Source organism: Hemiscyllium ocellatum, chromosome 10 (genome assembly GCF_020745735.1).
Source record: "Hemiscyllium ocellatum isolate sHemOce1 chromosome 10, sHemOce1.pat.X.cur, whole genome shotgun sequence".
Taxonomy (NCBI): domain Eukaryota; kingdom Metazoa; phylum Chordata; class Chondrichthyes; order Orectolobiformes; family Hemiscylliidae; genus Hemiscyllium; species Hemiscyllium ocellatum.
The window spans coordinates 5,172,174-5,197,252 of record NC_083410.1 but is presented as its reverse complement, the minus strand read 5'-3'; the positions used below and the strand labels follow the sequence as shown (position 1 = coordinate 5,197,252).

Below are 25,079 nucleotides of genomic sequence, written 5' to 3'. Positions count from 1 at the left end.
ATGGGAGCAGACCTCAGCAGATCAGTTGGATGTTATAGGGTAACTAAATGTTTTCACTGAGAAGAATGAACAACAGTCTTCACAGGACTTGGAATTAATTATGTAAATTTATAATCGCCAACAGTCTCCATATAGATTGCACCTTAGACTAACAGATTCTGCAAACCTCTTCTTCACTCTTCTCATACAATACTGAGATTTAATTCGCTATTAATCACCTTCCTGCGATCATGAAAAACTGCACAATTGCAGTTTGTTTCACTTTATACCAAGGAAACATTGCACAAACCCTGGAAACTTTCAAAATTTCAAAACTCTGCATTAAATTCCCCCTATGAGCACCACACTTGGATATTCCAAATTGTTGAAAGGTTATTTGCATCTCTATATTATGTCTAAATCATGATGTGGAGGTGTCACTGTTGGACTGGGATGGACAGAGTCAGAAGTCACGCCCTATCAGGTTACAGTCCAAAGTTTATTTGAAATCACAAGCTGTCAGAGCTCCTTCGTCAGGTGAAGTGAATACACTTGTTAGACTATAACATTATATTGTGTGACTTCTGAATGTGTCTAAGTAACACAGGGCTATGGGGTGGCCCAGAGATCTTTCAAGCACTGGCTCACAGTGTCAGCAGTTCTTCACAAACCCTTGCTGCATCTGCAATCCCCTGTTTTCTGTCTCCCACTGATCACTTTTTGAAAGATAAGGAACAGTCAAAGTCCTTTTAGGTTGTTTGTGCAATTTATGAGTTAATTGTGGAACTGGAAGTAGATTCAGACATTTGCGTCAAACTCTTTCTCCTCCAACATTCTACCCATACACTATTGCAGAAATGCTGCCTCCTCCACACTTCACATCAACTCTGATGAAGAGTCATCTAAACTCAAAATGTTAGCTTGCTCTCTCTCCATGGATGCTGCCTGACCCTCTGTGATCTTCAGCATTTGTTGTTTTCAGCACAGAGTCCCACCATCTATAGTAGTTTGCTCCCCCTTCAGCCCTTCGAAGCTGCCCCATCGTTCACTGAGTTGATGACTGATCTGTACCTTGATTCTATCCTCTTGCCTTGACTCCTTATCCATTCAGAATCAAAGGATGTGTTGCTGGAAAAGCACAGCCGGTCAGGCAGCATTCGAGGAGCTGGAGAATCAATGTTTTGAGTCAGGAATGAGGGGGAGGCCCAAGGGGACTGAGAGATAAACGGGAGGGGTGTGGGGCTGGGGGGATGGTACCTAGGAATGTGATAGGTAGATGGAGCAGGTAGGTGATAGAGACAGGTCAAAGAGGAAGGTAGAGTGGATAGATGGGAAGGAAGATGGACAGGTCAAGGGCATGGTGCCGAGTTGATGCCTTATCCATTCTTACTCTTGTTTAGCAAAACTCAACCATTCTCAGAGAATACTTAATGATTTAGCATCTTATACTCCTCGGATGCTGCCTGACCTGCCGTACTTTTCCAGCGTCACACTGTTTGACTCTCTTTCTTCTTGTGTGGAATGGGTTTCACAGGAAATGTTTTGTGATCACTTTCCTGAACAGCTGAATTCTGATTGGAAGATGACATTTCCTGGTCCTAGACTGCCTCATCAGTAAAAAAAAACTTTTATCTAACCTATCATTTCATTTCTAAACTTTAAAAACCCTAAGCAAATCTTCCCTATACCTAAAACCTTTTTCACAACATAATCCTTGGTCACATTCTGTTGAACACACACCTTTCAATTCACAACCACCTGATGAAGGAGCAGCGCTCCGAAAGCTAGTGCTTCCAATTAAACCTGTTGGACTCTAACCTGGTGTGGTGTGATTTTTAACTTTGTACATCCCAGTCCAACACCAGCATCTCCAAATCATAACTTTCAATTCCCCTTTCACATAAATCTCATAAGCAATGAGTGCTCATGTCTATCAGTTCCCTGTGCTATTTTTAACAGTATAATGGATGACATTGCAGTGTGGAGGAATTGGAGTGGAAAATCATGTATTGAGCTGGAAATTAATTTGGGCGGCAGCAGAATAGGACCATGGAGAACTCATCAAGAGCTCCTCCTGCGATTTCCTGATTGGATGAATCTCTACCCCAAATACTCCTTGCTGAAAATATCTGCATTTCTCTAGTGCCTTCTTATTTTCTGTGTCCCATTTTCCAGCTGTCCCTTTATCTGCAAACATTTGCCCCCAATCAGCTTTTGAAAGTTCTTGCCTAATACCATCAAAATTGGCCTTCCTCCAATTTAGAACTTTAACTTTTAGATCTGGTCTATCCTTTTCCATCACGATTTTAAAACTAATAGAATTATTGTCCCTGGCCCCAAAGTGCTCCCCCACTGACACCTCAGTCACCTGCCCTGCCTTATTTGCCAAGGGTAGGTTAAGTTTTGCACCTTCTCTAGCAGGTACATCCACATACTGAATCAGAAAATTATCTTGTACACAGTTAACAAATTCCTCTCTATCTAAACCCTTAACATTATGGCAGTTTCAGTCTATGTTTGGAAAGTTAAAATCCCCTACCATAACCACCCTATTAATCTTACAGATAGCTGAGATCTCCTTACAAACTTATTGCTCAATTTCTCTCTGACTATTAGGGGGTCTGTAATACAATCTCAATAAGGTGATCATCCCTTTCTTATTTCTCAGTTCCACTCAAATAACTTCCCTGGATGTATTTCCAGGAATATCCTCCCTCAGCACAGCTGAAATGTTATCCCTTATCAAAAACACCACTCCCCCTCCTCTCTTGCCTCCCTTTCTATCCTTCCTGTAGCATTTGTATCCTGGAACATTAAGCTGCCAGTCCTGCCCATCCCTGAGCCATGTTTCTGTAATTGCTATGATATCCCAGTCCCATGTTCCTAACCATGCCCTGAGTTCATCTGCCTTCACTGTTCGGCCCCTTGCATTGAAATAAATGCAGTTTAATTTATCAGTCCTACCTTGTTCTCTGCTTTGTTCCTGCCTGCCCTGACTGACTCGCTTCTTTCTCAACTGTACCAGTCTTGGATTGATGTCCAACCGCCTGCCCCCACGCCCACCTGATTAGACTAAATCCTCCTGAGCAGCTCTAGCAAATCTCCCTGCCAGTATGTTAGTCCCCTTCCAATTCAGGTGCAATCCGTCCTTCTTGTACAGGTCACTTCTACCCCAGAAGAGATTCCAATTATCCAAAAATGGGAATCCTTTTCCCATGCACCAGCTTTTCATCCACGTATTCATCTGCTCTATCCTCCTATTTCTATCCTCAGTAGTTCACAGCACCAGGAGTAATCCAGATATAACTATTCTCAAAGACCTCCTTTTTAAATTCCAGCCTACCTTGCTATACTCTCCCTTCAGAAACTCTTCCTTTCCCCTTCCTTAGTCATTGGTTCCAACGTGTACAATGACCTCCTGCTGGCCCCTCTCTCCCTTGAGAACATTCTGCACCCTCTCTGAGACATCCTTGATCCTGGCACCAGGGAGGCAACACACAGATCTGATTTTTCGCTGCTGGCCACGGAAATGCGTGTCTGTGTCTCGGACTAGAGAGTTACCTAATACAATTGATCTCTTGGAACCTGACGTACTCCTCATTGCATTAGAGCCTGTCTTGATACCAGAAACTTGGCTGTTCATGTTATGTTTGCCTGAAATCTATCACCCCCTACATTTTGCAAAACAGCATACTTGTTTGAAATGGGGATAGCCACAGAAGACTCCTGCACTACCTGCCTACCTCTCTTACTGGAGTTAACCCATCAATGTGACTGTATCTGCAACCTTTCTCCCTTCCTTTAACTGCCATCCATCACATCCCCTTGCTCTTGTAAATTCCTCATTGCCTCTAAGTGTCTCTCCAACTGATCCATTCAATATGATAGGATTCGCAACCAATGGCATTTATTTCAGATATAATCCTCAGTAACCCATAAACTCTCCCTAAACTCCCACATCCAACAACAAGAGTATATCACTCTACTAAGGGCCATTTTTGCTTCTTCCAATCTATAGACCTAGAAAATAGCTCTGTCTTATTCCTCTACAAAACACTGCTCCAGGCTAACTTAATACTTATGGCTTATATGTTTAAGTTTAATCAAGAGACCCAGCTCAATATAACATATAATCAAGAAATAACCCACTACTACAGACTTACTGTAAGGCTACACTTAAAATATCCACTTATCTGTTTCTGTGCTGTGACCCCTCCCAAACAGGTTCTTCCAAGATCAGTTGTGAGTTTCATTGTTTGTTCATTTTCCCAGACGCAGTCCGATGTCCAGTGATACATGAATTCAAACAGTAACTGTGCAGGTTCACTGCTGTGTCAGGGAGCAGTGTGGGTTTCTCTCTCTCTCTCTCTCTTTCTCTCTCTTTCTCTCTCTCTCTCTCTCTCCTTCACTGATCTCACCATGTGCTTGCTTTGTCTGTTCCTCTCCCTTTTAAAAATGCTGTTGTTTTGACTTTTTTTTCCCAAAGTTCCAAAATAATGCAACAGCATATAAAACAGTAATTGCTGCTCCTGGAATTTAAGGAAATCACCTCCCACACCTAAAATACCTCAAAAAAGAAGCAGCCTGTTACAGCCAGAAATTTTTCCTGTCCCCAGCTTACATTACCCAGAATTGGGTGAAAGGAAAGGCTGGTAGGTATAGGGAATGCTGGATGACTAAAGAAATTGAGGGTTTGGTTAAGAAAAAGAAGGAAGCATATGTCAAGGATAGACAGGACAGATCAAGTGAATCCTTGGAAGAGTATAAAGGCATTAGGAGTATACTTAAGAGAGAAATCAGGTGGGCAAAAAAGGGATATGAGATAGCTTTGGCAAATAGAGTTAATGAGAATCCAAAGGGTTTTTACAAATACATTAAGGACAAAAGGGTAACTAGGGAGAGAATAGGGCCCCTCAAAGATCAGCAAGGCTGCCTCCGTGTGGAGCCACAGGATATTGGGGAGATACTAAATGAGTATTTTTGCATCAGTGTTTAGCGTGGAAATGACATGGAAGATAGAGATGTAGGGAAATAGATGGTGACATCTTAAAAAATAGAAATATTGCAGAGGACATGCAAAGTCTCTTCCCTGGGGTGAGGGAGTCCAGAACTAGAGGGTGTAGGTTTCGGGTGAGAGGGGAAAGATATAAAAGAGATCTAAAGGGCAACTTTTTCACACAGAGGGTGGTACAAGTATGAGATGAGCTACCAGAGGAAATGGTGGAGACTAGTACAATTGTAACATTTAAAAGGCATCTGGATGGGTATATGAATTGGAAGGATTTGGAGGGATATGGGCCAGGTGCTGAGAGGTGGGACTGGATTGGGTTGGGATATCTGGTTGGCATGGACGAGTTGGACCGAAGTGTCTGCTTTCATGCTGTACATCTCTATGACTCAATAACTTTATGTGCCATGCAAGTGTTAGCACTGGTTCACTGGTCACACCTTTTGGTTCTGAACCCAGAGGTAATGGTTCATGACCCCATCCCCCTGTAGTGAGCTCAGAATCAAGGCTGACACTCCCAGTGTGGTTCAGATGAGCCATGAGACCAAGACCCTTCTCAGGTGGAAAGAAAGGATTCCACACGTTATTGAAAGGAAGGTGGGGTTTAGCCATAAAAACAGAAAGGACTGGGGATGCTAAATCAGAGATGAAATAGGAAAATCTCAGCAGGTCTGGTAGCATCTGTGGAGAGAAAGCAGAGTTAACGTTTCAGGTTGAGTGAGTCTCCCTCAGAGATTTAGCCATGGTGTCCTGGCCAATATTGATCATTCATCCAGAATCTTATCATTGCTGTTAGTGGCTGTCAGTGGCATCTTGCTCTGTGAAAATTCTGCTCCTGTGTCCCCTACATTATTACAGTGACTGCATTTCAAATAATACTTGATTGTCTGTGAAGCACATGAGTAGGTCTTGAGCTGTTATACTACATTAAATATACAAAGGCAATTGCCTTCTCTCTTTCTCTGTATTTGGTGGTATTTTTATGATTTGTTTTGTGAATTTTTTCTATTGATTATTCATTAAAGATTTCTTGACAACTTGAGAAATGATTTCCTCCAAGTGTCTGCTATTCTCTTTCAGAGTTTAGGTCTATGTCACTCTGGGACTTGGCGATATTTCGAATGAGTTTTCCAGGTGAATTAGTTTGACCGCCACTTGCCTGGAATGCAAGTTCCAATGAACTGGACCCTACTCAATGACGTTATGTGATCAGGAAAGATATGGAGAAATGTGTCTGCACCCCAAACTGTACATCAACCAAGGATCAATATAGTAAACACACTCATCCCAGTCAGGGTGTGACACTGCGACCTCAAGCCAGGGAATAGAAGAACTGATGTCAAATGGGATTAAAGAAAGTATTTAGATTGTGGGCAAGGAAAAATGAATTAGCTGAGACTACAGAATGGATTGTGGAATTCAAAAGCAAAGTGAAGTGATGCTGCCATTGTGTAATGTTACTGAAATAACCAAAGACCTGCCATTATGAGGGCACAGGTTCAAACCTCACCATAGCATTTAACGGAATATAAACTGAACTAATAATTGTGGAACTGTAATGGTTCGGTGATGACCTTTACAGAAGGTAATCCGCTACGCTGACTTGGCTCTGTCTACATGTAAGTTCAGTTTCACACTCCGTTATTGCACCAAATCAAGTCAGAAAAGACCAAAAGGAAAGCACCTGACAAAACAAGATATCTGACATCTACCCAAAGATGACAATGGCAAATTCAGCCCAATTCTCCTTACCAATATCTGGGGGATGGTGCCAAAATCATTATTCCTCCACGGGAGGGCTGACCAACACTGAGGGTGACAATGGTCATAAAATGTACTCTGGTTAGGGGATTCCAATGTTTATCACAAAGTGTGGACTTGCAACTAACACCAGTGATTGAGCTGGTCGGTTGCTGTTGGGCTGTGTCAGTAGCAGGTAGTGAGGGAACCAACAAGAGGGAATATCAAGCTTCACCTTATCCTCACCAATTTGCCTGTAACATATCCATCTGTGTCTTTGAACTGAGGATACACCTTTGCTTTTGAATTCTACACCTCAATGTCGGGGCATCAGTTAGCTCAGTTGGCTGGATGGTTGGTTTGGGATGCCAATGGTGTGGTCAACAGCAGCAGATCTATACTCCAACATAATCAGTAACCTCAAACCTCAGCATATTCCCCACTCAACCATTACCCACAGGCCAAGGGATCAACCCTGGTTCAATGGAAAGTGAGGGAGGGTATGCCAGGAGTAGCACCAGGCATATCTAAAAATAAGATGAAGGTATAACAGGACAATATACGAATGCTAAGCAATGGCAGAGCATGCAATAGGCAAAGCTCAGTGACACCACACAAATGGATGAGATTGAAGGTCTGCAACCCTGACACATCCACAATCATGAATGGCTGTGGAAATTTTTAAAAAATATCCTGAAATTTAAAAAAAATACCTATACCATTCCTCAATGCTGGGGAAGCCCCAGAACATCAGAGATCTGTTCATTGACCATTGTAGATCCAGTGACCTCTTGCATCAGGCCTAATATTGGAGCCTGAAGACATACTCCAAGGCATGTCCTGGTAGGCCGCTATTGGGGCATGTGATGCAACAAGAGGTAGCTGCAGATACATTAAATCCTGTCACAAGTGACCTGCAGCCACTCATTCCAAATGAAGGGGTGGGCGGGGGGAATGGGGGTTGGTGAGGAAGGCAACTTTTCAACATTGATTCCTACGTTGCCCATTGAGAGAAACTATTTGCACTGGCTGAGGAGAAAGAACAAGGACATAGCAACTAAAGATTCGAGGAGTGATGGAACATCTTCAGAGAAACCTTTGGAGCTTTCTTCCACAGAGGTCAATTCAAGCTCGATCAATGATTAATTTTCAGTCGGTGATTGATGTATTTTTGTTGACCATCGGTATTCGTATTGTGGGTATATGTGGGAATGTGGGGTTACTTCACAAATCAGCTGTGGTCTTATTGAATGGAAATGGAAAGTTGCAGATATGTATAATGATTGGATAGACTGGGATGGTCTTCGAGGCTGAGGAGTGATCCATCAAAATGTACACAATATTGAGGGGCTTGCATGATGTGGACAGGGAAGACCTCTGCCTTCCCAGTGGAGAGGGCAATTACCAAGGAGCCCAGGTTGGAGACTGGAAGCATTAGAGGTAATGTGAGGAAAATAGTTTTCACCCAGAGGACGATGGGTTTCTGGAATCCACTGCCCGGTTTGGTGGTGGAAGCAGAGATCCTCAACGTGTTTAAAAGGGCACTTGGATCTGCCCCTGAAACACTATAACCAGCAAAGCTACAGACCAGGTGCTGGGAGATGGGACAAGAATGTGCAGCTCATTTCCATTTGCAGCTATCATAGCCAGGATGGGCCGAATGGTGACTTGCTGTGCAGTAACCTTTTCTCTGGTTCTAATGGTGTAACTGGAGTGAGAGACTCAATGCTGCCCTTTAGTTCCTGCATTCCCCTTCATGGTGCATCAGAAGACCCCCTACACCCCCTCTTTTTTGTAGGTGTCCAATTGTTTCTCATTTGCACCATTTTTGGGCAGGTATCTTTATTTCCTGGCCTTTGTACCATTCCCTTTCATTAAATCTTTGTGAATTTGTCAGGAAGGGTTGTTTTGAATGCAACATTTTAACAAATTGTTGGAAGTCTACAGGCCCCACACCATCAATCTAACCCTGTGTTTCTCTCTACCTTCGGAATCTTTAATCATGTTCTACCTTTCAGCCAGCAGTAATATCTAACGTTATCAGATTCCTGTTGCTTTTTTAACACACTATTTCTCGATGCCTCAGGAGCATTCTTGTATTTATTGGATTCCAAAATTGATTCTCTATCATCCGTCCAATGATGTATCGCTGACTGGGAATTTCTTCCCAAAACCAATTACAAACTGTCTTACTTGAGGAGTTTGCAATTCTGCAATGTTTAATGACTCTCGGAGATACAATTTCTCATCTGTGACTGGAACACAGGCAGTACGAGAGCTGGCCAGCCCTCATTGATTGTGGAAAGCATCTGTTAGATAGTAGCTCCAAGATGGTGGTGGGAGTGAGCGGGGATGGCAGGGGGGGAGTCCTCTTTCCCTGTCTGAATGCCTATCATTCAGGGAACACTGAATAAAGCCCATAGATGTGCCCTTTTGTGCATTGGTCCTGATAATTGAGCTGTCTACCAAGTCTCTGCTCAGGATCCAGGGTGAGAATCAAACTGGGGAACCTGAAGGAGGAGGGATGGACTTAAATACATTAATGTTCCTCCATCCATTTGTCTGTTAGAAATATGCCCCTCCCATCACTGAGCCTGCTATAAAAGCAGCTACACCACAGTTTTTGCTGTTAGTTACTGGCTGTCTGGGTGAATTTACTGGGTTCCCTTCCATCCACCATTTGGATCTGAGCTTTCTGTTGCAGGTTATCACCTCTCTCAGCACTGGAAAAGAAGGAAAATTGGACTTTATTTGTAGGACCACTCGACAGGATTGAACAGTGAGTACTATTTTAGGTTTATTTCGACATATTTCTTTGCCTCAGTGTGCAGGAGAGTCTCCCCTCTCTGTTGGCCTTTATGTCTCTTTCTGGATCTTTCTTCCCAAAAAGGGCTCCTCTGGAGCGAATTGGGTGGGATTTAGGTTTCATCCGCACGTGCTCCAAGTGAGCTAACCGGTCCTCGATGATATTATTGTGTTAAGAAGGTGGGGGGATATCATCAAGGTTTACCCAGTGAGGTTCTCGACAGGTTTGAGCTGGTTGAAATGAAACGAGGTGGGATTTGTGTCGAGCTGGGTCAGGGTCCAAGTGTTGGAAAAGTATTGCTAGCAGATTTGGGCTCATTCCCTGCATCGAGAAGCCAGGGTGGATCGAGCCTCGTGCCTTATTTTCTTCAGCAAATGTATTTGCAGCTCCTGACCGCGCCCGGAGCTCTTTCCAATCTCGTGCTTTGCTCACACTTCACTCAAGGCACTGCAGCCTGACCGGCAAAGGGGTTTAATCCGGACAGAAAATCAGAAGTCTGAATAATGTTGTCAAAGCAAGAAATACTTTGCTTCTCAAGAAAATCCTTGTCTGGGTTTGAAATCTAGTTGGAGGGTTTTTCTCGACAGAGAGTGAAAGATTTCCCACTTTTTAGTCCCTGACAGAAAACTCCACAGCGCTTGAACTTTAGAAGGGAATAATTGCCTGATTATATTCAGAAGAAAGGCCTTAATTCAAAATGTGTTTTTGAGTGGGAGAAAGGGCCCCCCTTCACCCAACTGCCCTTCAGGGAGAAAAGCCCAACTGTTCCAATGAGAGTTTATTATCAGCAAACAACATTTATTGAGGTTCATCTGCAATCTTCATTTTTAAATGAGAAAAGTGAGGTTTTCGTTTAAAAGAGAGACATCTTAAAACTTGGATAACTTATTTTTAAGGGCAGTATCTATCCAACAAATTTATTTCTCAAAGAATTTCACTTCCAACATCTTGTTTCCAAAAATGATTCGAAAGAGAGAAGGAACAGGCATTTGGTCAAAGAGCAGACTTTGAAAAGTCAGATTCCAGTTTCTGAGCTTTCTTCGACATAAAGTCAGACTGAAAGAGAGAGAGAGAGACAAAGAGGCACAGAGTGGAAGTAAAATGTCTGACCATTAAAGTTTTGTTCTGATTGCTTGAGCAGTATCAATACCAGCTTTATTTGTAAGTTGAAAGCAGCCCACATCGTTTTATTTTGAGAACTTCCACTGAATGCTGGTTATGAGAAAGGAAAGGGTTTATTCTTAGATCTCTTTTGTGTGTATGTGTGTGTGTGTGTGGAAATCAGCCCCTCAAATCCGCATGATGTAGGAAAATCAGGACATCTGGGCGTGGCTGTCTTTCTGAGAGAGAAATCTGGCTCCTGATTTCTGTTTGTCCCAGTCAGAAATCATGATTCTGATTTCAACTTAGAATTCTCAAGCCTGAGTTTAATTGTCAGAGTGACCAGTGAGAACAGTGAGGAAAATATTCAGCCATTAGACAGCTGATAAAGAAGGATAGACAGTGTGTGAGAGAGGGGAAGGAAAATGGAGGTAGTGAGGGAGAAAGAGACAGAGGGATTTGGAGAGAAGGAGAGGGTAAGGGTGATAGATACTGGGAGTGATAAAGAAGGAGAAAGACAGATATAGGGATGGAAAGGATGGGGGAGAGGGAGGGGGAGAAGTACAAAAGGCAGATAAACAGAGGAGAAGGAAGGAGAGAGGCAAAGGGGGTTAATGCACAGGAAAAGAGGGAGAAGCAGAGATAAGAGACAAGGTGAGAGGGAGAAGGAGAGGATGAGAGAATACTAGAAGGAAGAAAGCAATGGAAAAGAGAAGAGGGAAGGGAGTGGAATGGAGGAGAAGAAGGGTTTGAAGGAGTGGGAGGATAAATCTGATTAAATGCCTCATCTAATTCACAAAATGTGAAGAAAACACTACTTTTCTGAGATTAAATTAAAATGTGGTGTAAATCAAAAAGTAATGCAATGAAACAGCAATAATCAGAACATATTGCAATTGTTCTGGATCTGGTATTAGCAGAGTTTATTATACTCTCCTTCAGTTACTCAGATTGTATTGAACATGTTGTTTTTGCCAGTGAGAATGTTGATTGAAAATAGTGCGATTCATTTCAGACATGTATTGTAAGGATTGGAGAAGGACCGGCCAGTGGTGACGTGTTGCAGTTGACTCTCTCTGATTCTGTGTGTGTGTGTGTGCTCTGAAAGTGCAGGCAGTCTCTGCTGCTGGTGAGCTTTAGTACTGCACTCTGGGCGACGGTACATTTGAGTTATTGCACCGTGGTCAATTTATTAATTATGCTCTGAATTAGACCAGGAAAGGAGAGGATTACATGATTTCACCACATTTGCTGAGACTGTTTCATGTTAAAAAGGATCCTTTGATTTTGTGTGTCGAAAGGAAGCTTCGAATTGATTGTTGAAACTGCTTTGCTGTGACATTCCATTTCCCTCCAGATTATGCTCTGACATGCGCAGATATCAAATTGTTGAGTTCATAGTCACGCCTCCTGGAAACTCCAGTCAGACCAGTGAAAAGATCATTGCATTTGAGAACCAGGCCAGAGTAGGGACCAAGGATAGTTATTAATAGATTGATGAAGGAAGTCAGACAGTAGTGAGGCAGTGCAAATCACTGCCGCAGAGAGAAATGACACAAGTTCAGAGAAAGCTGGATAAACACTTGGGGGAGAAAGGAATAGAAGGATATGCAGATCGGGAGGGGCAGCAGGGAGATGACAGGCTCATGTTCCATAAACACCAGGATGGGTCAGTTGTGCTCAATGCCCTGTCTCACAATGGTTGCTCTGTTTTATTGTGTGTGAGAGAGCAACTTATCAACACACCTTCAGCTGCACCTCCCAAACCCATGACCTGGAACATTCAGAAGCACAAGGGCAGCACACTTACATGAGAACACCATCCCGTGCAAGTTCCCCTCCAAACCACTCACCGTACTGACTTGGAAATATATCACCGTTCCTTCAGTGTCGCTGGGTCAAAGTCCTGGAATTCCCACCCTAAGGGCATTGTGGCTCCACCCACAGCAGGTGGACAGCAGCGACTGCCATCCCAACTACCTTTCCCCTAGCTCCAACCCCTCCTCAGTCCCCTTCCTCCTTTCCAGACTTGATGAAGGGTCCTGCTAGAAACATCAGCTGTCCTGTTCCTCAGATGCTGCTTGACCTGCTGTGCTTTCTCCAGCACCATACTTTATCGACAGTTATTCAAGAAAGCAGCTAATGACCACCTTCTCAAGTGGAAACTCGGGACGAGCAGTAAATGCCGACCTTGGTAGTAATGTTTCCTAACTATAACCATCAATATATATTTATAATAGTGCCTGTAAAGAATTGCTTCACAGGGATGTTATAAAGACAACATCTGACACTGAGCCGTAAAGGAATACATTAGGTCAAATGTTATTTCATTCAGATAGAAGGATTTAAGGAATGTTGCGAAGGAGGAAAGTGAGGTGGAGTGACTTATTAAAGGAATGTCCTAGTGGTACTGGCACTGCTGTGTTAATCCAGAAACCCAGGTAATGTTCTGGGGACCCGGATTTAAATCCTGGCATAGAGGAACACAGCAAGCCAGACCTCATCAGGAGGTGGAGAAGTCAATGTTTTGGGTATAACCCTTCTTGAGTCCTGAAGAAAGGTTACACCCGAAACATTGACTTCTCAATCTCCTGGTGCTGCCTGGCTTGCTGTGTTCTTCCGGCCTGCTGCCTGTCTACCTTGGATTCCAGCAGCTGCAGTTTCTTTGTCTCTTAGGTCCTGACACAGCAGATAGTAGAATTTGAATTCAATAAAAATCTGATGAGTTTATTGTCAGGACAAACCCATCTGATTTGCTAATGTCCTTTCGGGAAGGAATCTGCCGTCCTTACCTGGTCTGGTCCACATGTGACTCCAGACCCCCAGCAATGGGGTTGACTCTCAATGGGGTAATTAGGGATGGGCAATAAATGATGGTCAATGATGCCTTCATCCTGTGGATGAATAAAACCAAGCTTGGTGCCTGGCTAACTGAAGGCACAGCCAGCGATGGAGGAGCGACTAAAACCAAGGTTACTCAAGACGCCAGAATCAGAGGAGTGCAGAGATGATGGGAGTCAGGGGAAATGTGTATAGCTGGAGGAGATTCCAGGATAGGGAAGGGGCAGGAGAGTGTTCGAGAGCAATCATGTTCACATCTTAGACAAGACATTATTTTGTCCATTTTGATTTTATATTAGAAGCTGCAGTGTTGAATGGTAATATTGTCCCTCTGGTGTTAACCTTGAGTGACAGGGGAGTTTAACGAGATGGGGTAAGTGGTCAGCCATGATCTGTTTGAATGTCAGAATAGCTTCTGTTCCTAACTGGGGTATTTTCCTAATGGTCACTGCACAGATTGTGAAATGTTACGTTTGGTTGTGAAAGATACAATTCTGTCCTGCACCTTCTAACGTGGTTCTTTCTCTATTTTAACGCTAAATAATTTTGTTTGCCTCTGTTTCAGTGAGACATTCTTGCTGATATACAGTAACAGACAGATTGAGGAGGAACGATCTCTCTGTTCCTGTTCAATAAGAGACATTGAGCCCACTCACACAGCATCGCCTCCTACTGTCCTGGTACAAAATTGCAGCTTCATCCCCAGACAGATTTGTCTGATGGTGATTGCTCATTTTGGTCAATTAGAATGATTCTGAGTCAGGAGCCTCTGGTCTCAATTTGTCACCCAGATTCTTTGTGCAGCTTTAATGAGGGAGTACTCTGCAGGATCCAGAGATGATAAAATGCTGCTCATTGACCAGCTGGGGAAGGGGGGGGGGGTGGGATTTGGGATATTGGAGCAGCGAGACAGCTCAAAGGGATCAGATGTCGAGGGTGGGTGAATTTTGCTTGAGTTACGTTAATGTTGAATGATTTATCAGTCGAGGAACTGCTCTAATCAAATTTAGAATAAATGACCATTTTTCTTCTAAAGGTCAAAGAAACATGAAAAAACAAAATGCATTTATTGCACAGTTTGATGAAATTTTGTACGTCTGCAAGATACCTAAATATAAAAGATACAGACCATTTAAAGCAAATCATTTGAGAGTGACCAGTAATTGCAAGGAATTACAGAGTTCAAACTGACTGAATACAGGGCTCTGTCATTAATCAGCTTTTCTCTTCATTCCTGTGACCCTACAGAGCGGCCATGGCAACACTCAGTTGTGAATCATATGAAAAGAAGTTCAAAGATGTCACTTTGCCCCCTTTTGTGAGTGGGATGTCTTCCATTGTGTCCTTCGTTAACTCCGCTGTCACCTTTGGTGATAAGGAGCTGGAGGAGTCGGAAATTGGGAAGGTGAAGGTGGATATCGAGTTGGCCAACAGGGAGATGAGGAGGGCTGAGAAAGAGGCCAGGGATGTGATCGACTCGATGACAGCCGAGACCCTGCAGCTGGCGGATGACTTTGACAAGGCCCAGCGGGAGAGGAAGGAGCAGGAGGAAAGCCTCTGGATCAAGAAAGATGAGCTGATCATCCTGGAGAGTCGCAGGTACCAGGCCAATGATCAGCTTCAAGCTGCCAGATCATCTCTGCAACACATGGAGACTGCCCTGAACAGCGCAGAGGCCAGGAAAGGTGATAAAATCACCGGAAGGGACATGGGAATTGGTTTAATATTCCTTGCTCCATGTGTCGGTAAGAGGTGCTCAATATTCAAGGATTCAGCACATCCACAGATTTAAAAGGAATTGAGGGAATAGCAAGATGTTTAACAGGGAGTGCCCCAGAAACGTTCAACGAGTTAGAAATAGATTCAACTCACAACGTCCATCACTAAAGGTTCAGAAAGATTAAAAGGATGAAGAAGGGTCTCAGAAATGGCTATTTGACTTGTACAGAATATTTGCAATGTCTAGTCCAAGGCCTTGACTAACATCTCAGGTGGATAACAAGGATAGCCACTCTGAAAAAGGTCAGGAGAGCTCTCTCTAGTGATCTTTGTTCCTCTAATGTCAAAGATTCTCAAATCCACAATCTCCACTCTCTAAAAGAGAAAGGGTGGCTCATTGATACCTCACCATTGCCAAATCCCAAATTTAGGCATGCTGTTCTTTGGTTATGATGTTAATCTGAGGTCACTGGCCCTTGGTGCAGAGGGCTTTTGATTGTTTTTATTTAAACAGTTTGGACAATATCTCTGCAACAGGTTTGACTTGAATGTGAACCTCTGGCCAAAAGTTAGGGACATTACCACTGTACCACACTAACTTCACTAACTTCCTTGTACTTTCTTTCAATTCTCTTCAGTTAAAGCTGACCTCCCCTAGCACCACTCTACAGTGTTTCATGTTCTATATAAGTAACCCCTCTACCGACTGAGGAGAAAGTGAGGTCTGCAGATGCTGGAGATTAGGGCTGAAAATGTCTTGCTGGAAAAGCGCAGCAGGTCAGGCAGCATCCAAGGAACAGAAGATTCGACGTTTTGGGCATAAGCGGGCATAAGGGCCTGAAGAAGAGCTTATGCCCGAAACGTCGAATCTCCTGTTCCTTGGATGCTGCCTGACATTCTGCGCTTTTCCAGCAACACATTTTCAGCCCTCTACAGACTGACTTGATTGACCTCTTATTCAGATGCATGCTTCCTGCCTAAACCCCCTTCCAACTAACTAGCCATTAACATGGAGAAGGACTAAAGTGAATACTCTTTTGATGTGAACGATCACTCACTGTCCATCAACATGTAGTTCTCAGCAGGAAACCTTTGTCAAGATCAACTGAAAGACAAAAGCCAGACTTTAGGCTAAAAGTTTCTAAGGAGAGGTACAAGAGAATCAGTTTATAATCAGACAGGACAAGTCAGATATTATAGGGAGGATCATCCTCTGGGACTACAATCACGAAGGTAAATTACAGTCTCTTACACCATCTCCATTCCATGAAAACCCAGTGAGGTGATGGCCTGGTGGTGTTCTTGCTGGCCTGTTAATCCAGGGACCCAGGTAATGTTCTGGGAACCTGGGTTCAAATCCTGTCAGGGCAGACAGTGGAATTTGAATTCAATTAAAATCTGGAATTAGGAGTCAAATAATGACTATGAAGCCATTGCTAATTGTCAGGAAAAGCCCATCTGGTCCACTTAGCCCCTAAGGGGCAACCTTTTCACACAGAGGGTGGTATGTGTGTGGAATGAGCCTCCAGAGGCTGGTACAATTGCAACATTTAAGAGGCATCTGGATGGGTATATGAATAGGAAGGGTTTGGAGGGATATGGGCTGGGTGCTGACAGGTGGGGACTAGATTGGGTTGGGATATCTGGTTGGCATGGACAGGATGGACCGAAGGGTCTGTTTCCATGCTGTACATCTCTATGACTCTAAGTGGTGTCCTTAGTTAAAGACACATGTCCTTTAAGGAAGGAAATTTGCCATCCTTACCTGGTCTGGCCAACATGTGACTCCACACCCACAGCAATGTGGTTATCTCTTAACTGCCCTATGGACAGTTAGGGATGGGCAATAAATGCTGACCTAACCAGTGATGCCCTCATCCTGTGAATGAATAAAAAATATTCCTGTATTTAAAAGACATAATATGATGGAGCACAGTTCTCCCTCATTCATTTCATCTCTTATTTTCATCTTCCAGGGATTCCAATGACTGTCAACTACAACAAGGAACTAAATACCACGAAAAAGCTGGTGAAGACCGTGGACGGTGAAATCAACCATCTCCGAGCTGAAGTCAAGCAGAGAGAAGACGAGATGCATAAATACAACAGTCAGATCCCAGAGAAAAGCAAAGAAATCGAGAGATTGAAAGAGAGCGTGGCCCGCAAAGAGAGAGAGGTGGAAAAGCTGCAGAGAGCATGTGGGCTGTTGGCTGACACCAAGTGCAAATTGAAGTATTGCTACAACTATCTGTATAGTCTCCAGGGGGCTGTGGAAGTGTTGTACAACTCCTGCCAGGACTTGTACAGTCTGGATCCAATCATGCCCATTATAGAGGAAACACTGAAAGCCATACAGCAGCAGAACTCCCACAATGAGCTACTAGCCTACGATGAAGAAGTCCAGAAAAAGGTCAAAGAGTTGAAAATGATCCAGTATCGAATGAACATGAAGTAAAGGAGAGTCCTCCCTATGACAAACAGACTGTCACTTATTGAGGAATGGATGTGGAATAGCAAAGGAGGCTAAATCAAGGAAGGAGATGAGGGGAGATTTTCTTATTCACTGAGTTCTTGAAGATGGAACATATTGCTGACAGGCTGGTGGGAGCGGGTTCATCACATTGAATAGGGAATTAGGTAAAACTTTAAAAGGAACAGCTTGCAAGATTATAGGAAAGGAGCAGGACAGTAGAATTAATCCAATAGCTCTTCCAAACAGCCAGCACAGGCAGAATGGGCTGAATGGCTCTTTTTTATTGTGAAATGTCATGGTTCTATGAAGCAGGTTGGTGTAATCAGTCTGATGCTGAGTCCGATTTGAAAATGCAGTGACGAAAGCCTCTGTTGGACTGTGTGAGGGGGAATGTCAATGATTGGGGTTCAGCAGGTAGCTATTGGATCAGGCAAGGTGCCCACAGTTTAACAACTCTCCCTCCTTCAGAACTAAAAAAGAGTCATACCAGACTGAAACACTAACCTGCTTCTCTCTGTTCAGATTACATTCCACCCTGAGCCATATTAAAAATGAATTGGTTAAATTCATCAGGTTTGTGGCTGATGAGAAAGGACGAGGCGAGGTTCCTAACGGATGTCCGTTGGAGTCTTCCCAGAAGGACAATGTGCTGGTCCTGTCTGCTCATCTCTACCCATCATTCCAGATCTGTGAATCCCAATGAGAGGGACTCCATGAAACTGGACAAAGGGCAATAGATGAAGCAATGACCATCTCTCAGGGCCAGTACAGGGACAATGGTTCAGGAGAAGACTATCCAGCCCCTCAAGCCTGTTCCACTGCCATTCAATCACATTGAGGCTGAGCAGTATCTCAAATCCATTTTCCCACTTTTTCATTCCATTTCTCACCCCTAGCAAAAACCAATTGATCCCAGACCTGAAAACTCCAGTAGATCCCTATTTTTTTGGGAATGGAATTCCAGATTTTCCATCTCCCTGAACAGTCTGGCTCATATATTAAGGTTCTGTTTCTATCGGTCATAGCAGTTTCTCAGTGTCTACCCTGTCCAAATATGATTAGGTCATTCCCTGACTGTTTAAATTCGCTAACCACTGGGTGGCACGGTGGCACAGTGGTTAGCACTGCTGCCTCACAGCTCCTGAGACCTGGGTTCAATTCCCGACTCAGGCGACAGACTGTGTGGAGTTTGCACGTTATCCCTGTGTCTGCATGGGTTTCCTCCGGGTGCTCCGGTTTCCTCCCACAGTCCAAAGATGTGTGGGTCAGGTGAATTGGCCATGCTAAATTGCCCGTAGTGTTAGGTTAGGGGTATGGGTGGGTTGCGCGTCGGTGTGGACTTGTTGGGCCGAAGGGCCTGTTTCCACAATGTAAGTAATCTAATCTAAATTCAAGGGAATGGAGGCTGGCTTGTAAAACCTTTCCCCCCTCATTTAACCTTTTAAATCTCAGTATGACTGGTGAATCTGCACTGAAATCCCTGCTTCCTGAACTGAACACAGTGTGACAATGGGAGCTGACCAAGGCTTTGTACATCTTGAAAGTAGTTCTAATGAATCCTGAGAGAAACTGAGCAAACCCCAGCTTGCAGGTTCCAAATGGACCAGAGCTGAGGGAAGATTGAGGAGGCTGAGTTGGGTTCCAAGTTTAGCAGATACCTTTGTGTGCTGATTAAAGGGATACTGAGGAACAATGAGTAAACAGGAGGGTGGGGTGGTGGGCAGAGAATGCAGGAGGGAAAAGGAGCTCATGGGGATTCTTGAGTTGACATGACTCAACACCTTGAGTGCACTTTGCTCAATTGTCACCTTCATTAATTCCCTTGGAATCATTGAGGATTAGTTAAACAGCAATTTGATAAAGTTTACAAGCTTCAGTTAAACACAGGAATCACTGCTGGCAAACGTAACCTGAGACAGACAAGAGCAAACTTAATGTTACTGTTCCAATGAACCACAGCCACTGATTGTTGAGAGATAGCCTCCTTTCTTATTCTTCTCCAACTTCAATATGAATTTCATGTGTAGAACCAGCTGTTTTCATTACATTATAGTTTGTCATATTCAGAACAAAAATCATGATCATGAATGACATTCTCAAGCTACATATCTGAATGAATATAATCTTGATAACTAATGAATCTTTGGACTATTGTAATTGTCTGTTTATTATTGGAATGGGTTTGTGGAGACCTGTCTTAATTCTCCAGAGTTAATTATTGTGCATTTATGGGATGAATGACTTGCAACAATTTGAAAAAAGTGTTTGTAGCCTCTCTTCTTCCTCTGGGGAGGGTCTTGACCTTGAGTTGTTTTCTCCCTGTGGGGGTGGGGGAAAGGAGGAGCAGTTCCTGGTGAACTGATTATTTATAATGTGATTGAATGGTAAAACTGATCCCTGGCTACCATTGGCTTGTGGTGAAGCACATTGGGCACTTCATCCGTTTCTGATGAAGGGCTAATGAAGGGCTTATGCCCGAAACGTCGAATTTCTTATTCCTTGGATGCTGCCTAACCTGCTGTGCTTTAACCAGCAACACATTTTCAGCTGTGATCTCCAGCATCTGCAGACCTCATTTTTTACCCCACTTCATCCGTTTCCCAGTCCCAGTTTTAACTGATCGTGATCTCCCAAAATGAAGCTCAAAATGAGCTGGGTTTCTAGTGGAATAGGAGTCAGGGGTTTAACATGGTGGCAGCATAATACCGACAGTGTCCAGGCTAATTTCAGCACCCTCACCATCTCGGCGATAGACCTCCTGATCACATATTCCATTGTTGCTTGTGGGAACTTTCTGTGCAGTTGTTGGTTGCCATCTTTCTGTGATACACAACAGTGACTACAATTTAAAGCTGCTTCCTGTCCATAAAGTGTTTTGAGGCTTTGACAGGCTCTATAGAAGTTCAAGCTCATTCTTTGAGGCAAAGAGTTGGGATGTCAGAGCTGAGCAAGCAGATCCACACCCCTGAGAATGGGATTAGCAGAAAGAGTAAATGCAATGAGAGGGTTGTCCAATAACATTTAAACAATAGTATTGATTTCTCGACTTTCATTGCTCTTCCATTGGTGGTCATGCTTTCAGCTGCCTAGGCCTCAGCTCCGGAACTTGCTCTCTCGCACTGTCTGTCTCGCTACCTCTTAATCTTTCTTTGAGATGTTTCTTAAATCTACCTCTTTAGGTAAGCATTGACTCTGTGCCCTCATGTGACCTGATGTCAATTTTCGTTCAATAATATCACTGAGAAGCATCAAATGATGGTTTTACTCTGTTAATGGCGATAAACAAATGAAACTTGTTGATAATTTGCTTATTCAATGACATGAACCGTTTAAAGTCATGTGTGTTGGAATGGGAACTGATTGGAAGATATTTTCTCAGTTCACCCTGATTGGTTAACACTTTGAGAATGATTTTACTTTGACTAGTTCCATGACTGATCACAGCCAAAGATTCCTGACAGAAGGTCCTGGTTTCAGTGAATCATTTTTACAACAGCTCGCCCTGAAATTGAGTGAGCCTGTAAAATAATTGTATTTTTATTGAAATGTGCAGACAGTTTCCAGAGAAGTTTGTTGGTTACATATATTGGAATATAAGAGAATTTATCTATTTTTGATGACAGATTAATTTGTGTAACTGAAGATTGTTGGTGTACTGTATTGACAAGTAGCTGTGGGTGGTACTCCAGTCTCTACAATCAATGCCCACTGTCTATGTGCCAGTAAGGGGCACAGGCAACAAACAAGGATGTGGAGAACTCAGAAACACTTGTCCTGAATGTCTCAGTAAACATTATTGGTGCTGGCCCAAGACCCAGGATCCTCTGGGTTGGTGGTTCAAATCCCCACCAAGGCAAGTTGGGAAACTGAATTGGTACAAACTGGAGGGTCTGGAAATTGATGATCAAAACTTGTAGATTGTTGTATAAACCCGACTGACTCCTAAAGGTCAGGAGTCAGGGGGTTAATATGGTGGCAGCATAATACCGACAGTGTCCAAAGTAATTTCAGCACCCTCACCACCTCGGCGATAGACCTCCTGATCACATATTCCATTGTTGCTTGTGCCAACATTTCTCCCACAACCATATGACAGCAGCAGATTGTCTGATTGCCATCAGGTTGCTGTTTGTGGGATCCTGCTGTGCACAATTTTCGACTGTATTTCCCACAAGGTACTTCACTCATGTCTGAAACATTCCGGAACATCCTGAGGGTGAGGGGCGTTACATAAATTTCTACACCTACTCAGTTGAGAATACAATTGAGGAGCTAAATTCACAAGAATTAAAGAGGGCTGGATTGCTGAAGGATTTCTGCAGCGTACAATGGTTAAGGAGAAAATTATGTCTTAATAAATGGTTTGTATTTGGCTTCTCAATGATGTTTTCACATTGCACCTATTAGTAGAATGAGAACTGGATTTCTATCCCAGTTAACTGTACCTTAGATAATGTTTCATATAAAGAAACCCTGGACCAATTGTCAGTGTCGTGTAGTTATTCATAAGTTTGATATTGTGAAGCTGGGGTTCGATGGAAAGGAGAATCGATGTTTCAGGCATAAGCCCTTCTTCAGGAAGGCTCAAGCCCGAAACGTTGACTCTCCTGCTCCTTGGATGCTGCCTGACCTGCTGTGCTTTTCCAGCAACACATTTTTCAGCTCTGATCTCCAGCATCTGCAGTCCCCACTTTCTCCTGTTCGGTGGGAAGGGCAGTCCCTCTGTATTAGAGGTATGTGGCTTCTGCCCAATTCAGAGGCAACAGTGCAGTCCTGAGGGAACCCTGCACTGTCAGAGGAAGCAGTCTTTCAGAGACAATGTTGAACTGATGTCGTGTTCACCCTCACAGTCACTGCTTGAAGAGGAGCAGGGATGTCGTCCCCAATGTCATTGGAGTCATAGAGGTTTACAACATGGAAACAGGCCCTTCGGCCCAACATGTCCATGCCGCCCAGTTTTCACAATTAAACTAGTCCCGTTTGCCTGCATTTGGTCCATTTCCCTCCATACCTATCTCATTCATGTACCTGTCTAAATATTTCTTAAATGACAAAATTGTACTCATTTCCACCCCCATTCCTGATGAAGAGCTTATGCTCAAAACATTGACTCTCCTGCTCCTCAGATGCTGCCTGACCAGCTGTGCTTTTCCAGCGCCACACGTTTTGATACTACCTCTGGCAGTCTGTTCCAGACACTCCCCACCATCTGTGTGAAACAATTACCCTTCCGGACCCTTCTGTATCTCTCCCCTCTCACCTTAAACCTATGCCCTCTAGTTTTAGACTCCCCCACCCTGGGGAGAAGCTTATCTATGCCTCTCACGATTTTATAGACCTGTACGAGGTCAGCCTATTACAGAAAGGATCTTATTAAACTAGAAGAAGTGCAGAAATCACGAACCAGAATGCTACCTGGACTGGAGGGTTTGAGGTATAGGGAGAGTCAGGATGGGCTGTGACTTTAGTCTGTGGAGTGTTGGAAATTAAGGGGTCCTGGCCAACACTTCTCCCACAACCAAATGATGGCAGCAGATTGTCGGATTGCCATCAGATTGCAGTTTGTGGGATCCTGCTGTGCACAACTTCGACTGTATTTCCCACAAGGTACTTCACTCATGTCTGAAACATATCGGAACATCCTGAGGGTGAGAGGGGCGTTACATAAATTTCTACACCCGCTCAGTTGAGAATACAATTGAGGAGCTAAATTCTCAGGCTCCCACAGTCCAAGTACAACACTGGCATCACCACAGCCCCAATCCTTTATTCAACTTGTTAATTTCTTAATGAAGCTTCAAATTGGGGCTTCATCCTGGAGAGAAGGGCATTGGGTGGAGGGTAGAGGGGTTGATAGATGTGGAGCGAGGGGAAACCGAGGGACAGAAAGTGTGCGAGCCCAGGCTCATCATTTGTTTTCTCCTTGTCTGTGGTGTCCCAATCCCCAAGGCCACCCTGAAGATAAAACGAAATAGGAACAGGCCATTCGGCCCTTCGAGCCTGCTCTGTCATTCAAGATGATCATGGCTGATCTGACGTTCCTCATTTCCATTTTTCTGTTCTTTCCCCTCAACCCTTGATTCCCTGACTGATCAAGAATCTATCGATATCAGCCTTAAATACACACAGGGATTCTGCCCCCAACAGCCCTCTGTAGCAAGAAGTTCCAAAACCTCACAACTCTCTCACAGAAGAAATTCCTCCTCATCTCAGTCTTAAATCAGCACCCCTTTATTCTGGTCCGAGACTCTCCCATGGGTGAAGTATGTTGTCCCCAGTCTCAATGAATGTTTAACTCCATATTCCACCTGGACATTCACACCCGGAGTGGGAGGTGTGGAATTGACCCAATCAATCTGGTTATTGACAAACCAACAGAAGCTGGTGTTTGCTGTCAAAATCCAATTGTCTCATTAATATTTGCAAGGATGGACAGCTACAATCCTTCACTGTTCCCCACTCCTATGTGACTACAGTCCAACAACAGGTGAGTCAGTGTTAACAGCCCACAGGGTAATCCCACCTGGGTATTTGAGTGACTGAGACGGGTGGAGGAGCCGAACAATATTCACTCTTGTTGCTTTTTATGATTCACACTGTCAGACAAGTCACACACACACACACACACACACACACACACCATACCCGGGCCAAATTCCCCACCACTCACCCCAGAGAGAGAGAGAGAGACTGAGGGGAACATGACTGAGATGTATAAAATGATGAGGGGTACAGACAGGAAGGACACTTTCCTTTTGATAGAGTCATACAGCATGGAAACAGACCCTTTGGGCCAACCAGTCCATACCAAAAATAATCCCAAACTAAACCAATCCATTCTGCCAGCTCCTGGCCCATTCCCCTCCAAACCTTTCCTATTCATGTATCCACTGAAATGTCTTTTTAAATATTGTAATTATACACACATCCCCCACTTCTTCAGGATATTCATTCCACACCTCTGTGTAAACACTTTGTCTCATGGCTTTTTTCAATCTTTCTCCTCTCTCCTCAAAATTGTGCCCCCTAGTCTTGAAATCCCCTATCCTAGTGAAAAGACAACAACTACTAACTCTATCTATACCCCTCATTATTTTATAAATTTCCATAAGATTGCACCAGAGAAAAGAAGTCCCAGCCTATCTTTAGAACTTAAACTTCTGTACCTGGCAACATCCTGGTAAATCTGTTCTGAACCCTCTCCAGCTTCATAATATCCTTCCTATACCTGGGTGACCAGAACAGGACATAGTACTTCAGAAGAGGCCTCACCAATATACAACCTCAACATGACATCCAAACTCCTGTGCTCAAAGGACTGAGCAATGAAGGTAAGTATGCCAAATGCCTTTTAACTACCCTGCCTATGTGACACAAACTTCAAACAAATATGTAACTGCACTCCTAGGTCC

At 43.7% G+C, this 25,079-nt stretch overlaps 1 protein-coding gene across 1 annotated transcript; it reads left to right on the top strand.

Annotated features, from left to right (window-relative positions):
- The first annotated feature begins 9,372 nt into the window (after positions 1–9,372).
- On the top strand, positions 9,373–22,150 carry LOC132819620 (uncharacterized). Its single transcript, XM_060831202.1, has 3 exons — positions 9,373–9,506; positions 14,724–15,220; positions 17,171–22,150. The coding sequence occupies exons 2-3, from the start codon at positions 14,731–14,733 to the stop codon at positions 17,647–17,649; spliced, it is 969 nt and encodes a 322-aa protein (XP_060687185.1). The 5' UTR covers positions 9,373–9,506; positions 14,724–14,730; the 3' UTR covers positions 17,650–22,150.
- Positions 22,151–25,079: the final 2,929 nt, after the last annotated feature.